General features: G+C 37.4%; 1 protein-coding gene across 7 annotated transcripts in view; it reads left to right on the top strand.

The window, feature by feature from the left end:
- The window catches only part of LOC106868693 (ARF GTPase-activating protein GIT2), a 77,007-nt gene that overhangs the window by 47,952 nt on the left and 12,737 nt on the right, over positions 1 to 16,318 (top strand). For 2 of the 7 annotated variants that reach the window (XM_089341198.1, XM_089341197.1), the window contains exons 10-18: positions 957 to 1,008; positions 2,228 to 2,300; positions 3,130 to 3,221; positions 3,472 to 3,598; positions 4,367 to 4,545; positions 6,266 to 6,319; positions 12,321 to 12,470; positions 12,740 to 13,075; positions 15,855 to 15,920. In XM_089341198.1, coding sequence (XP_089197324.1) covers positions 957 to 1,008; positions 2,228 to 2,300; positions 3,130 to 3,221; positions 3,472 to 3,598; positions 4,367 to 4,545; positions 6,266 to 6,319; positions 12,321 to 12,470; positions 12,740 to 13,075; positions 15,855 to 15,920 — 1,129 coding nt within the window. The remainder of the gene's footprint in view (positions 1 to 956; positions 1,009 to 2,227; positions 2,301 to 3,129; positions 3,222 to 3,471; positions 3,599 to 4,366; positions 4,546 to 6,265; positions 6,320 to 12,320; positions 12,471 to 12,739; positions 13,076 to 15,854; positions 15,921 to 16,318) is intronic. The other 5 variants (XM_089341201.1, XM_089341199.1, XM_089341203.1 and 2 more) reach the window with 3 other exon arrangements.

Genomic DNA, 16,318 nt, shown 5'->3' with positions numbered 1-16,318 from the left:
GATATCTATTACATAGGATATATCTTACACAGTCAGATGTGTGTTGTGTATTAGATGTGACGTTACCTGTGGGGTGAGTAGGTTTCGGTTCTACTATTGTGTAGTAGGAGTGAGTTGTATTGTGTGATGTATCTAGGATTTATTTAAGAGTAAAAATGCTTACATGTTGTTTCTGAACTCCATCATACATGGACAGCTACTTTAGTACTATACGGAATTATCTGCACCTTGACAGCATTATTTCCAGAAATACTGATGATAATAGTTTCAAATTTATATATATATATATCATCGTTTAACGTCCGCTTTTCATGCTAAAGAAATGGAAAACAAAACAATAAATTGAACAATTATAAATTCAGTTCAATTTAAATATTTTATACAAACAAATGATGCATATTTGAGATGTGTCATTTTTTTGCCTAAAATATTTAAATTGAATTGAATTTATAATAGTGCGATTTATTGTTTTGTTTTCCATTTCTTATTTATATTTATATATTAAACTGTATGTTTATTTTTTTTTTTTTTTTTTTTACCTATTGGAATAACATTGTTATTGATATAGGTAATAAAAACCAGTAAATTCTTCAGATATTTCATATCCCTTAGGTGTTTTTTTTACACCTAGCTAAATTGCTATATATATATATATATATATATATATATATATCAGAATTGTATACACACACATGTATAGTTATAGGCATAGATATGTAGATATAATCACAAATATATGTAAATACATAACATAAATGTATGTATAATTTAAAATATAATGATTATATATATATATAAAATTTAGTGAGAGATTCTTGCCTCTCTAACCATTATCTCTTAATTGTAATTATTCAGTTCATCTACTCTATATTTATCCTTTTCATGTTTGCAAATCCTTTTAACCTTTCCTCATCTTGTCAGCTGTTTTCAACCTGGTCTCTGTTTTGTCATTGCAGCAGTCTGGATATTTCCGAGTTAGCAAAGGAGGCAAAGAAAATGTTACAAGCCGTGAGTATCTTTTTATTTGTTTCAGCCATTTGACTGTGGCCATCCTGGGGGCACTGCCTCAAAGGGTTTTGGTAGTACAAATCAGCCCCAGTACTTATTTGCTTTTCAGAAGTCAATTACTTATTCTGTTGTTGGTCTCTTTTGCCCACTGCCAAATCCACTCACAAGGCTTTTGTCAGCCTGGGGTTACAGGTAGAAGACAATTGCCCAAGGTGCCATGCAGTGGGACTGAATCCTTAATCCTGTGTTGGGAAGCAAACTTGTAACTACACTGCCATTCCTGCACCTGTACTCCTTTTTATTTCAAAATCTCAGGACAGCCTGGGAGTTGGGTTGACCAAGATTTACAAATTAATTTTCTTTTTTTACTCAAAGTAATTAATATCTCATTATGTGGGATGGATCTGTCCGTTGACTGAGTCTGTATTGATGACTGCACCACCGCCCTCCTACAATCGGGAAGGCAAGGCGGTTTTCCTTTGCCCGGTGGCTGCGGCGAAAAGAAGTTGTTTGGTGGACCAGGCTGAAAAGCATGAGGACAGATACATTCCTCTTTGGTAGAGGAAATCTCATTGACTTCTTCAAGTTTCACTTGAAAAGGAAACTGAGAGGGAAGAGGGAAGTGCTGTACTCGAGTGAGTTTATTGAAAGGTGAGTGAAAGTTTTGAAAATGGCAAGAGTGGATGATACCCTTCTTAGAGTAGACCTGTGAGTCGGAGAGAAGGAATTGGAGAGGGGTCTTGCTCTTGGAGTTTCAGGGAAATCTCGGACAGTGGGGTTCCTCGATCATCCCTAGAGGCCTTCCTGTATCAGGAGGATCACATCTCTATCATCCTCCCCACCACTTTTTAAAAACCTTTGTATGCTATGCATATATCCCTTCTTTTTCAGTGTATATTTTCTTTTTTTTTTATCTCCTTCTGTTAATTATTGTTTGTATGTATGTGTGTATATATGTATATAAATGTATGTGTGTATGTATGTATATAAATATATATATGTATGTATATATATTCTCTCTTTTTCTATTCACATTTTCCTTCTCTCTCTCTCTCTCTCTATAAGATTGTCCTTCCACCTCTTGTCTCCGTCTTTTCCCCCCACTTATCCTATCTCGATCTGTTCCCAGCTCAGATACACAAACACTCCACCCACGTCGCAACACCAAACCTTATACTATTTACACTTTACCAACATATTTCCTTTCTTTTCCTCTCAGCTTCCCAACAATTTGTTTGAAGAACTTGCAATGGACGTTTACGATGAAGTTGATCGAAGGGAGAATGATGAAAGTTTGTATCACCATCATTATCATTTTACACTGCAATCTGTTGTGTTCGTTCGTTCATTTGTTTGTTTGTTGTTATTGTTTTGCCCTAGGCTGGCTCAAACAGGACTGTTGTGTGACCACCAAAGGTATTCCATTGACGACCACTCCTTCTTAGTTTATCATCAGACATATCTTCTCCTGCTGAATATGAAGTTACTGTGTGTATGTTTGAGGAAGATTATACGACTATTTCTAGCAAGCCTTGCAATTATATACCCTACTCTGTGACATAAAAGATGCACGGGTGTATTGTATGCACCCTAATTTCAGCAGTGAATATTCAGGAAAAGATTTTAGTACATACCCCATAGCATTACCCTATAATAATATATTATTACCCGATAGCATCCAGCCATATCTGGCCTAAATATTTTACCTGTTTTATGTTCAAACTGACCAGATCCAGTCTCTCATACCTACCCTACAATGTCATTCTGAAAATATAGAAATGCACCATTGAAATCTTGAAGCTACAAGATAATGCATGATTAATTCAAAACAAGGTGGATAAATAAGCATTACATTTGGCAAAGAAATCTGGATGCTAAAAGGTTCTTACCACACAGCGACACCTTGTTTTTTGCATATGGCTTGCACATTTCTGTTTACTGCAAATAGTATGCGCCCACGTTCAAATGCAGTTGAGTTTCTGTGTCTGTGTGACCCTGTTTATATATATTTTGATAACTAGGAAACCATGAGAAGTCATGTTTTAGCCTCTTTTCAACCTCATCATACATAATATTCTATTCAAAATAACATAATTGGTGTTCTGTTTTGTCTTCCAACAGTTTGGGTCTCATCAAATGAACATAGTTCTACTATTGGGGTTACAATACCCTTCTTACCAGTCAATCCAGAATTTTCCACTACAAGGAACCAAGTAAGGGCTTTCTTTTACTTTTCCCCATTTTTTGGTTTTTGTGTGGTGCGTGTGTGTGTATACGTGTGTGCATGTGTACATGCATATTTGTTGTGTATGTCAAGGTTGTTGTATGCGTGCGTGCGTGTCGCATTTTTTTGTCTAGTATGCATATATATTGTAAGATCCCTATCTCTTGTTTGTCAGAAATTTCAAACAAAATAACTTCAAAACTTGACAATTATTTCTCTGTTTCTTTCATGTTACTCAGGGTCGCCAAAAACTTGCTCGCTTCAACCCACGAGAATTTGTAACGCTGATCATTGATATTTTAAGTGATGCCAAGAGGAGACAAATGGGAACCACGGCTTCCATAATTATTAACCCTAAAGAGCCCAGTAAGTTTTATACGTTTCATCTTTGTATTTGTCATCTCAAAACATCATCGTCATCAATCTTAGACACTCCTTCAAAGAGATAAATACATTTTGAAAGCCGATGGCGCAGGTGTGGCTGTGTGAATAAATTCATTTGCCAACCACATGGTCCTGGTTTCAGTCCTACTGCATGGCACTTGGGCATTCAGTGTTATCATGACACTCATCTCCTTTATGCCACCCATCCATTTATTAGAGTTGACTAAAAAGACCTCAGGGTAAAGACCCCTTCGGTCATGAATGACCATGGGATTGAACCTAGAAAGTTACCCTCTGAGGCACAAGTTTGGGCAAGGTTGTTCACGGAAGATCAGCGGTTGCCCATGCATACCAGCCTCCCCTTTCCATACCATTGTTGTTACCCAAGGAAAAAGCAAAAGGGGTCGGTACAGCTTGGCACCGGTGATGCTGAAACTCATTTCCACAGCTGAGTGAACTGGACTAACGCTGAATAAAGTGTTTTGCTCAAGAACATAACATGCAGCCTTGTCCGGGAATCAAACTCACTACCTCAGGATAGTGAGCTCGACACTCTAACCACTGAGCTTACAGGCCTTCAATAACAACCAAATCTTCCTCCTCTTTTGATTGTTGGTCTGCTCGATCAGGGCTGACCTAAACCTAAAGATCATCAACAACTTCCTTCAAAAATTTCAACGTTAAAAGACCATTCTTGTAAAAACTGTTCCTATTTCATAATTCCTGTTTGTTTGTTTTTTTCCCTTCCAGGTGGCCGTTCTTCTGCCATAATGACAGCCCCTACACGGGCTTCAAGGGGATACAGCCAGGTTTCCAGTGATGATGAGCCTTTGTATGACAGCGTAGCTTCCGATGAAGACTACAGCAGTATAGACACCCAGAGCATCAAAAGTGCCAAGGAAGAAGGGAAGAAAGACCGACCAGCAGATGTAAGTGTGCGTAAGGGAGACGACAGCTGGGGTGGATGTGAAATAGATTTTTTTGCTCTTTTACTTGTTTCAGTCATTTGATTGCAGCCATGCTGGAGCACCACCTTATAGCGTTTTTTTTTTTTTTTTAGTTGAAGAAATCGACCCCAGGACTTATTCTTTGTAAGCCTAGTACTTATTCTATCCAACTCTTTTGCCAAACCGCTAAGTTATGGGGATGTAAATACATCAAGTGAAGGTGGAACACACACATATATATGCATACAATAAGATACTATAACGATATATTAATACGTTATAATATAGGTGGTTAAAGCAATTGAAAGCCAAAACGGTAGAATAAGGGTGCAAAATAGCACTGACAATTGCTAGAAATAAGAGCTAAAAAATATAACTCGAATAGCCACACAAAATTACCAACCTCATGAGATGTTCAAAGATGTGACCCTTTTGAAGATAGTCAATAAACACAATGCCTTTTGCACCCTACAAAACTGAGGCCATCACCTTCTCAGCAGATGAAGTGACCCTTGGCCTTCTTTGGAGCAGGTGAGGCGAGGTGTTTCCAAAAGAAACCATGCAGTTATTAATAAGAAAAGTTGAAATTAATGCATGCAACATTTCACAGCTCTAGCATCACTCTTTTATAGTCAGCCTATGAGCCTTTCAGCTACACCCTTGTACACACACATACACACGCAGTGAACATACCAGAGGAAGTTGCTCTCAATACATTTAGTTGTATTTAATATCTAACTGGCACAGTTCTACATTACTTATATATATATATATATATATATATATATACACACACACACTCATGCACACATTCTTTCAAATTTAACCATGTATCTTGTAGCTAAGATGTGATTGTTTATTTTTAGAATGACATTGTAGGGTAGTTGTGAGAGGTTGGACCTGGTCAGTTTGAAGATGAAACGGGTTGAATATTTGGGCTGGATGTGGTCAGTTTAAATGCTAAAGGGTCAATGTATGGCCAGTGATCCGTACAGTTGTTGTTTTAATTTCTGATTGTGGATAAAGTGCCAATGAAGGGGTTAAATGCATAGTTCTTTCTTATGTATAAATAAATAAGAGCAGATGGATAATGTGTCAATTCTCTACAGCTGTTTCCACTGAATTTTTAATTGATTGATGGAAAAAAACTGTTTTCATTAGGTGAATATATGAACCACAGCATTCAAAAGCCAATGGCATGTGCACCTTCATGATTCTATGACCTTTGTTGGTCAGATTTTTGTATCTTATATAGATATATATGTATATATATATTGGGTTGTCCGGAAAGTTCGTGCCGATTTATAGTAGCTTACCTTTTGACTTATTTGCCATGAAACCACCTCAATTCTGGGAAGAGTGTATTTTCAAGTTAAAGGAAAGATGGAGATGCATTTTGCATATTTGGTTGATGAAAAATGTAACGGCAAGTATTTACTGACCTTATTCTTTCCTTTAAAAATCACCACGAACTTTCCGGACAACACAATATATATATATAATTATATATAATATATATTTGTTTCATTTTCTTTAACAATTTTTCGTTTTGTTTGTTTGTTTTTTTGTTTATGAATTTTTTTTATTTTAAAAATTTTATTTCTGTTTAAATTTGTCATTTCGATTTTATTATGTTTTAATTTTTTTTTACTTTGTTTTTTATATTTTATTTGTTCCATCTCTCGTCACCACCATTTCTCAGTCTCGGATCATTCGTCGTGAAATGACCCCTACTTCAATTGTGTCGTTTACGGAGGTGAGATGTGTACAGGTTTCCGTACGTGCGAATGTGTGTCTGTGCAATGCTGTGCATGGCCGCTTCTTGCTAACACACACATACAGCCTATCTCTCTCTTATCTGCCTTCTCTCCTCTCTTCATTTGCTTACTCCCTCTGCCTATTCTCCCTGTCTTTCTTTGCTTACTCTATCTCTCTCCCTTCAACTTGTTTAGTCTTTCTTGCTCTTTTAACCACCTACCCTCTCCATCTTGTTCTCTTTCTTCATCTTCTTCCTCTCTTTCTCTCCCCTCACCCCTTTTATGTCTTGAAATTTGTTTTTCAAAATATTTTCTTTAGTTTTTGATCAGGGGAGAGATGTTGGGATTTTTAATAACACTGTGTAACATGGCTTTTGTCCTTGGGTAGTAACTGTTATTTTCTATTTGCTTACCTATAGAAAGTATAAAAAAGGGCTAATATTTCCTTCCAACCATTGCTTTAAACCCCAAAGACTCCCTCTCAACACATGATTATAATGCTCCCTACTACTCCTGCTCATCATCAGAGATGCACATATTGTCAGCCACTAAGGGACATGCTCAAGTGGTTACGGTCAACCAGTTGACAGGCAAATCTGTGGTATTGAGCGGAATATTTGCTATAACGATATTTCTGCCTCAACAACTCAGCACTGAATCTGTCTGAAATGTAATGGAAAATAGTTTAGTTCCAAAATATTGCTGTCAGGGTTACAAGAATCTGAACGGAATAGTAGTGATTTCCTTTGATTTCTAGATGGAAACAAATAGGAAATAACACTTACTGACCAAAGACAAGACCAAAAAATAAATAAAATTTTGTTACGCAGTGTAATCATTAGTTTTTGTTCATCTTTAAAAATTTCTTTCATTCATCTCTCCCTATCATCTCTCGAGTTTACTTCCACATTTAATTTTGTAAAATCTTATTCTTCATTTTTGCCTAAACCAATCATTGAACGTCTGTGGCTTGTCGGACTTTCTGAATGGCATGCCTAACAGGAAATTAACCATGAAAGTTTCAGTAGTGCCGCGTGTCTGATAATGAGCCATGTCTCATGTGACTCACTTCTCAAAAAATATTGTCCATGCCTCGTCTCAACCAGGTTTTGGTGACCTTCTTGTCCAAATGGTCGGTTACTCCCTCCACTAAGCCACGGAAAATGCAAGGGAATGTGAAAGACAGGCTCACATTGTGTGTCAGTCTGTCCCTTTCATTCTTCCTACTTCTTTCTGGACAAATAATGGTTGACATGTTTTAGTAAGATCTTTCTCTTTCTTTTCCTCTCTTTCCTTTTTCTCTTTCATTCCTCTTTTCCCTCTTTCATTCTCTTTCTTTTGCTCATTTTCTAATCTAATTTTTTGTTTACTTTCTCTTTTAATATCTCTCCCTTTCACTCTCTCTCATGGATTTTGTTTCAGCATACGAAAACGAACATATCGAATACCCCCCCCCCCTTTTTATATTAGAAATGGATAGTAGTCCTGTATGTATTTATAAATGAAAGAGTTCTGAATACCTGCAGTGGAATTTCATTTATTCACTTTATCACTACTATGAGTTGATTGCTTTCTGGAATCCCTTGGGTCACTTCCGTCTTCATATCACCTGAAACATTTCACATACCCAGGACCTCTGTGTAGAAATGGACTAAATCATTAGCTTTGAACATGTAGCTGTGTGTATGTGCATTTACATTCTCTCTCTCTCTCTCAAGTTGTAATTTGCATCCACAGTTGAAGGTCAGAGTAGCAAGCGATTGACCCCGAACCAGATCAATATACATGCATACATTAGTCATTGTTTAATATCTGTTGTCCATGCTGGCATGGGTTGGATGGCTTTGACCAGGGCTGGCAAGGTGGGAGCTGCACCAGACTCCAGTCTGATTTGGCATGGTTTCTTACAACTGGATGTCCTTCCTAACGCCAACCACTTTACAAAATGTGTGCTGGGTGCTTCTCTGTGGCACTGCATGGGTGCTTTTACGTGGCACCGCACAAGTGCTTTTATGTTATGATATATATATATATATATATATATATATATGTATATATATATATATATATGTATATATATATATATATGTATATATATATATATATATATATGTATATATATATATATATATATGTATATATATATATATATATGTATATATATATATATATATGTATATATATATATATTCTTTTACTTGTTTCAGTCATTTGACTATGGCCATGCTGGAGCACCGCCTTTAGTCAAACAAATCAACCCCAGGATTTATTCTTTGTAAGCCTAGTACTCCATCTATTGGTCTCTTTTGCCAAACCGCTAAATTGCAGGGATGTAAACACATCAACATCAATTGTCAAGCGATGGTGGGGACAAACACAGACACACTAATACATACATACATGTGACAGGCTTCTTTCAGTTTCCATCTACCAAATCCACTCACAAGGCTTTGGTTGGCCTGAGGCTATAGAGGAGACACTTGCCAAGGTGTTACGCAGTGGAACTGAACCCAGAATCATGTGGTTGGGAAGCAAGCATCTTACCACACAGCTACGCCTGCACCTATATGTTTATATATATATGTACATACATACGCATAAGGTGAGAGAAAGAGATGCTGTAGATATATCACCCCCACTATTTTCTAGACCAGATAGTTTTGTGTGATTGACAGATGGGGACAATAGTTAAATATGAATTCTGCTATTACTACTACTGTTTTACAATACCCTTGCTGTGTTATAGACCCAACCAACAGTTTCTTTAAGTGAGCCATACTGTCATTATTGCTGCTACAGCTGCTGTTACTGTTGTTTTTGTTTTTGTTGTCATTGTTGTTTCTGTTATTTTTTTTTTTGTCCCAAACTGCCTTGGATGTCCAGTCTGTCACTCATCTATATTGAACTTCAGTCAATGTCTAGATGCTATTTTCATGTTCTTTGTCTTCATGTTGGAACCAAAATTCCAGGAAATAATAAGTAGACTTTTGTGGTACCCGCTTTTCTTTTAAAGACAATAAGACTTGTCTGGATTTGTCAAGGGAGAGATTGAGCCATTCCATTTGATCAAGCTTTTGTCAGCCCAAGGCTATAGTAGAAGAAACTTGCCCAAGGTGCCACGCAGTGGGACTGAACCCAAAATCGTGTGGTTGGGAAGCAAAACTTCTTACCACAGCCACACATATGCTGATATTACGAATTCAATACAGGGAAATGTGTCTCTCCTCAGTTTGATTGTATATTACTTACATGTTCATATATTTGTCCTTACTCTGATCATTTCTATGTGTATTTGTGCTTTTACTCCAGTATTGAGTGCGTAATGACACCAGTCTCCCAGTGTGTATGTGTGTGTGCGTAAAGTTACACTCGTTTCTAAAGATTAACCCTTTCGTTACCGTACTTCTGTTGAGATGCTCTGTGTTTCTTTCAATTAATTTTAAATACAACAAAGAATTTAGTAAAATAACTTAGTTATCATTTAAGCAGGTGTTAGGAACATAAATTGTGACTAAGGTCTGGTGGAAGATTTTAATTCAAAACTTTTGAAAACAAGAATTTGTACGACAGAACCAGAGCTGATTTCAGTTGAGTTGGTATCAAAAGGGTTAAAAATATCATGGTGATGCTAACCCTTTTGTTACTGTATTTCTGTTGAGATGCTCTGTGTTTCTTTCAATTAATTTTAAATACAACAAAGAATTTAGTAAAACAACCTAGTTATCATTAAACTAGTGTTAGGAACATAAATTGTGACAAAGGTTTAGTGGAAGATTGTAATTCAAAACTTATGAAAAGGAGACATTTGTACTACAGAGCCAGAAGCGGTTTCAACCGGGTTGGTATCGAAAGAGTTAAACAGGTGACAGTAGATGTGAGTGAATGATCTGCAAGTCTGGCGTACCTCAAGAATTCCAGTAGTTTTTGTTTCTTTCTTTCTTTCTCTGCAGACTTGAGATATTGCAAATTCCTCCCCTTATCCATCAAATCCAAAGCTTCATCTTTGCTGCTAGTACCCTTGCAACTACTAATAGTATTACTATTACTACTACTACTACTACTACTCCAAGTACTACTACTGATTGCAGTACTACTGTTGTTAATGCTATTACTACTACTATTGCCGTTGTTGTTGATGATGATGATGATAATGCTGCTGCTGCTACTACTACTACTAATAATAATAATAATAATAATAATAATAATTTGTTAATGTGCATGTAACCTGAAATGTTTGAAGGAAAGGAAAATAATGGAGTTGTAACATTCATGGTTCTCTCAGATTCAGTACATTTTATATACACACACACACACACATACAATACATACATACACACACACACACACACACACACACACACACACACACACACACACACACACACACACACACACACACACACACACACACACATAATGTTCTGATGTGCTGCATAAGCATGAATTGCCAGATATTTTAAGAGCTCAATATAGTACATTGTGTTAAACTCTCAAACCACGCATAAGATGTATATTAATGCAGCATACAGTTTAGTCTCTCTCTCTCTCTCTCTTTCTCACACACACACACACACACACACACACCATGTTGTTCAAATCCTTTGAGCAGCTTCATAAAAAGATTTATTTCTAAATTTTTTATTGCTTTCAAAATATGATCTCAAACACACACACACACTCTATGTTCAATTTGAACTCAAAACCTTTACTTCCAGTCCATGAGAAACGGGGCACTGAGCAGAGCTGTTGAATCTCAGAACCCTACTTATAGTGTATATGAATATATATATATATATATATATATATATTCTAATATTCAATAGCTTTGGTGGAAGTAACTGTTGTGAGTTCAGTGCAATCAAAGGATTGTTTATGTATATATATATATATATATATATAGACAGACAGATAATGCAGATACTGTTGGTAAAGTGAAATAGATACAGTTTTGAGACACTTGATGGTATTTATAATGTTATGCTTAATGTAAGAACTCCTCTCAAACGTACAGGTGATTAATAACAATGCTGGTGATGGTGCTAAGTATTATGATAACGAGCATGGTATTATAATTTTGTGATTGATTGATTGATATAATAAATGTTTTTGTTTTACCTGTTTCAGTCATTAGACTGTGGCCATGATTGGCCACTGCCTTGAAGAATGTTAGTTGAACTTCAATACTTTGTTTGTTTTTTTGTTTTTTTTTTAAAGTCTGGTACTTATTCTATCGGTCTCTTAGGCTGAACTGCTAAGTTATAGTGACATAAACACACACACAGGTTTTGGTCATGCAAGCAGGGTAAATAGAACTTGAAGAAATAAAGTTATTCAAAGGCCAAGAATTTCATATGTTATCACTTATCAAATTAGTTATGAAGAGTTGTGTGTGTATATATATACGGTAATGTCTCGCCATATCACAGTTCACCTATTGCGGTTTATTATTTAAGCTTACATCGATTCCTCCATGGTGTTGTTTTGCATTTATAATAAAATAAATACATACAAATTATAAAGATAATTATAAAAAATGTACAGTGCTGTTTCTACTTTGTGGATTTTCACCTATCGTTGGGGTTTTGGAATGTAACACCTGTAGTAGTTGAGGGATTACTGTATTTATTTATGTATGTATGTACGTATATAGACACATACACACACACGACTGGCTTCTTTCAGTTTCCACCTACCAAATCAACTCTCAAGGCTTTGGTCAGCCCGAGGCTATAGTAGAAGACTCTTGCCCAAGGTGCCAAGCAGTGGGAATGAACCCAGAACCATGTGGTTGGTAAGCAAGCCATATCTGCCCCTAAAATGGTGCCAAATTCTCAATGGCCATTGATATAACTAATTACCGTAGTTGATAGCATAAAAGACACATGGGTACCCTATTTTCAAAACAATATGCTGAAGGTTCTAGATTGTTATTTTTGTGTATGTGATTTATTTTTGTCGTGCCACTTGCTCTACTCTGTGTCCTCCACTTCTTGTTCGCAGAGCATGACATCAGAACAGGTAGAAGGTCCAGTGTCTACGGAAGATTTTCTGGAAATGAAGAAATCTCTGGCCAATTCCGAGTGCCGAGTTCAACAGCTTTTGCAGACTCAGAGTGACCTTATCACCGAGGTGAATCGTCTGAAGACGTTGGTAAGTTGTCTTCCAGTATATGATGCTCACTGCAGAAACAAAACAAAAAAAAATGGTGGCGGGGGGGGGGAGATTTAAAAAGTGGGGAGGAGGGGAAATAAGATGTGGTAGTGGGGGGGGGGGCATGCTGGGTGTGACCGGATATTGAATGCTGGGTGTGACCGGATGTTAAATAATAAAGGTCATGAGAAGTTTTAGAATTGGTTTTGAAGGTTAAGCTCCAAAATGTTTTCATGTATGTTTATGTGTGTGTGTCTTGTCTGTTTCAGGTGAACAGCTTGGTTGAAGAGAATTCTTTGTTGAAGCAGGACAAGTCAAGCGGCGGTGGCATTGGAGGTGGTAGTGGGGGCAGTGGTGGCAGTCACAACAACAATAACAACATCAACAACAACAACATCAACAATAACTTGCCTGCCGGTGGCTTCCTTCTGAACGGAGCAGGTGGAGGCGGTGTTGGTGGTGGTGGTGGTGGTAGTGTAGGCGGGGCTGGCCTACGACTGTCTGCATCATCTTCCCCGGCCGATCTGAAACGAATGCCCGGAAGTGCACGACCCCGATCGATGTTTGAACCCCGAAATTACCAGAGACAGGCCGAGCATAAGATGGTAAGTTCTCGATAATGCGCAGGCGCGCGCGCATATTTGATGGTTGGTGTGTGTGTGTATATTTGATGGTTGGTGTGTGTGTGTATATTTGATGGTATGTGTTTGACTGTGTGTGTATTTGACAGTGTGCATGTGTTTGACTGTGTGCGTGTATATTTGACGGTGTGTGTGTTTTTGATAGCATGTGCGTTTGGTGGTGATGATGAGGTGTGTATATGGTGGGGAGTGCATTTGATGATGATGTGTGTGTGTTTGGTGATCATGAAGGTGTGTGTGATAGCATGTGCATTTGGTGATGATGGTGTGTGTGTGTGTAAAGATGTGTCATTGGTAGTATATGGGTGTTATATGTGTTTGTTACTGTCGGGGTGTGAAGGGTGTGAGGCTATATTGTATCAGAGGGACAGAAAAGAATGACAATGTATTTTTTAATTTTTTTTTTTTGTGTGTGTGTGTGTGTGTATATATTTTCACAGTACTGATAGCAGTATGTATACACCTTACAGTCATTATCATCTTCCACAACTTCTTCCTCTTCATCACCTTTTATCATGTTTCCCACCTTTTCCCAACCTACTTTTTTTTTCCTCTCCTTCCCTCCCTCCATAAATACCGTTGGTTATCTCCCCTGTGTTTCTCATTTGTTCATCTTTCTTATGAACGTTCTGTAGCTTAAACTTTATCTGCTTTAAATCAACTGCCAGGCTGCTGTCTCCTCAGCTTGAAAAATGGCGAAATAAATGTTTTGGCCACAAAACCCAGATTAGCTGTAATTAACAAGACTTGTGGGTTTTATTCTAACCTTACGTGTATGTATGTATAAGTATGTATATATACATATATGTATGTGTGTGTGTGTGTGTATATATTCGAAACGCCTGTGTTAGAATGGGGGCAGCTGATGAAGGAAAATGTTCTCTATGTGGCCTGTGTGTTTTCTGTACTCTGGTTATCATTATTTTTTTGTCTACGTTTTGTTTGCAATGTCCTGTACCCAGATATGCACCTATATATACAGGTAGATGCAGGTATGCACATACTTGTACGTATATATGCATATACTCATTTATTATTTGTTTTATATATATATGTATGTATATTGTGTGTGTGTGTGTGTGTATGAAAAGTCTTGAGCTTCAAAAAACCAAAACCTGGTACAAGACTTCTGATGAATTATATTTCAACATAGTCCCCCTCGATGGCTGAACACTTTCTCCAGTGGTATTGAAACGCCATTATTCCGGTGTAGAGGAACTCTTTTGTTTGAGACTCCAAGAAACTTCCTACAGCATCTATGACGTCATTGTCACTGGCAAAATGGTGACCAGCCAGGGCTTTTTTCATTTTTGGGAATAGATAAAAGTCAGAGGAGGCTAAGTTTGGTGAATAAGGTGGATGGGGAACACGTTCGTATCCACAATCACGAATTGTTGCCATGGCAACCACTGAGGTGTGGGCTGGAGCATTGTCGTGATGAAAAAGGACTCATCTGGTGAGCATTTCCGACCTTTTTTCTTTGATTGGTTCTCGGAGGCATTTCAGTAGCTGAGAATAATACAGCCCTGTCACGGTGTGACCCTTTTCAAGGTAATTGATCAGCAAGACACCTTGAGAATCCAAAAAAACTGACGCCATGACCTTGCCAGCTGAAAGAATGACCCCAGCCTTCTTTGGGGTAGGAGAAGATGTGTGCTTCCACTGCTTTGATTGTTCTTTGGTTTCAGGCTGGTAGTGATGGACCCAACTTTCGTCCATAGTAATGAAACGAGCAAGAAAATTCTCTTCATCGGCTTCAAACAGTTCCAGATTGCTCGTGGACAAAGTGCACCTGGTGCATTTCTGTTCAGGAGTCAAAAGGCAAGGGACCCACCTTGCAGAAACCTTTGAGAACCCAAGTTCTTTTGTCACAATGTTGTCTGCTCTTTCAGTTGAGATGCCCAGTCACTCGGCTATCTGACGACATGATATTCGACAATCTTGCATTATCATACCAAGAGCAAGGTCAATGTTGTCCTCGGTGGTTGCAGTTGGAGGTCTCCTTGGTGTGGGATCATCTTCCACACTCTCCCTGCCACGCTGGAATTCATTTACCCAGCGTTTGACTGTTGCATATGAAGGAGCATTGTCTGTTAAGGTTCTCACCATATCTTCATGAATTTCTGATGGAGTCATGCCTTTCAAATGAAGGTACCTTATGACAGCACGATACTCAGTTTTCTCCATTTTCCTTGTAACCTCGACACTTGTTTATTCAAAAACCCGCAACAACAAAAATTAAAATATCAGAATCATGAAAATGAGCAAGAATACTCCAAAAAGACTGTACTTACCAGAAAAAATTGTTTCAGCTACCTGCAAGCCCCATTTCTAGGTTAGGCTTAAAACTTTTCATACACCCCTGATATATATATATATATATATACACACACACAGTAATCCCTTGCCATACCGTAGTTTATTATTTAAGCTTCTGTCGATTCCTCCGTGGTGTTGTTTTGCATCTATAATAAAATAAATATATGCAAATTATAAAAATAATTTAAAAATTATACAGTACTGTTTATACTTGACGGATTTTCACCTATTGCAGGGGTGTCTTCTACTATACTATATTACTGGGGACAATGTAACTGACCTGCCCCTCCCTCAAACTATACCACCACCATCATCATCACTATCTCTCCCTTCATCATCATGAACTCCAATCATCATCACCATCACTACCCTCAACAACATCCTATGTACACAGTTTTCTCTGATTGTTTCTTGCTTATTATAGACCAAAGGTAAAGATGATCTGCCCACTGCCCAGTCAGTATCAAATATTCACACAGGAGAGGAACAGGTACCTCTTGTCACTCTATCTGCCTGACACCATTCTTTTATTGCTGCATGCCTTGGCAGAATTCATGGGTGGTTTTCTTTTCTTTTCTCTCTCTCTCTCTTTTGTTTTATCATCATCATTATTATTATTATTATTATTATTATTATTATTGTGTTTATTAATATTATTGCTATCTTTATTATTAGTACTATTTATTTATTGTGGCTTTGTATCTTAGAAATCATTTTTTTTTTTTTAATAAACCTTGTATTGATCATAATTAGTATTATTATTCCACCGTGGTAGACTTTGCCGTCTAATCCTTTCAGGGTCGATGAAATAAGTACCAGTTGAACGTTAGGGGTTGATGGAAATGGAAAATTTCAAGCCTTGTGCCTAGAGTAGAAAGGATTATCATC

Source organism: Octopus bimaculoides, chromosome 24, assembly GCF_046866305.1.
Source record: "Octopus bimaculoides isolate indiv1 chromosome 24, ASM4686630v1, whole genome shotgun sequence".
NCBI lineage: Eukaryota > Metazoa > Mollusca > Cephalopoda > Octopoda > Octopodidae > Octopus > Octopus bimaculoides.
This window is presented reverse-complemented; position numbering and strand designations above follow the sequence as displayed.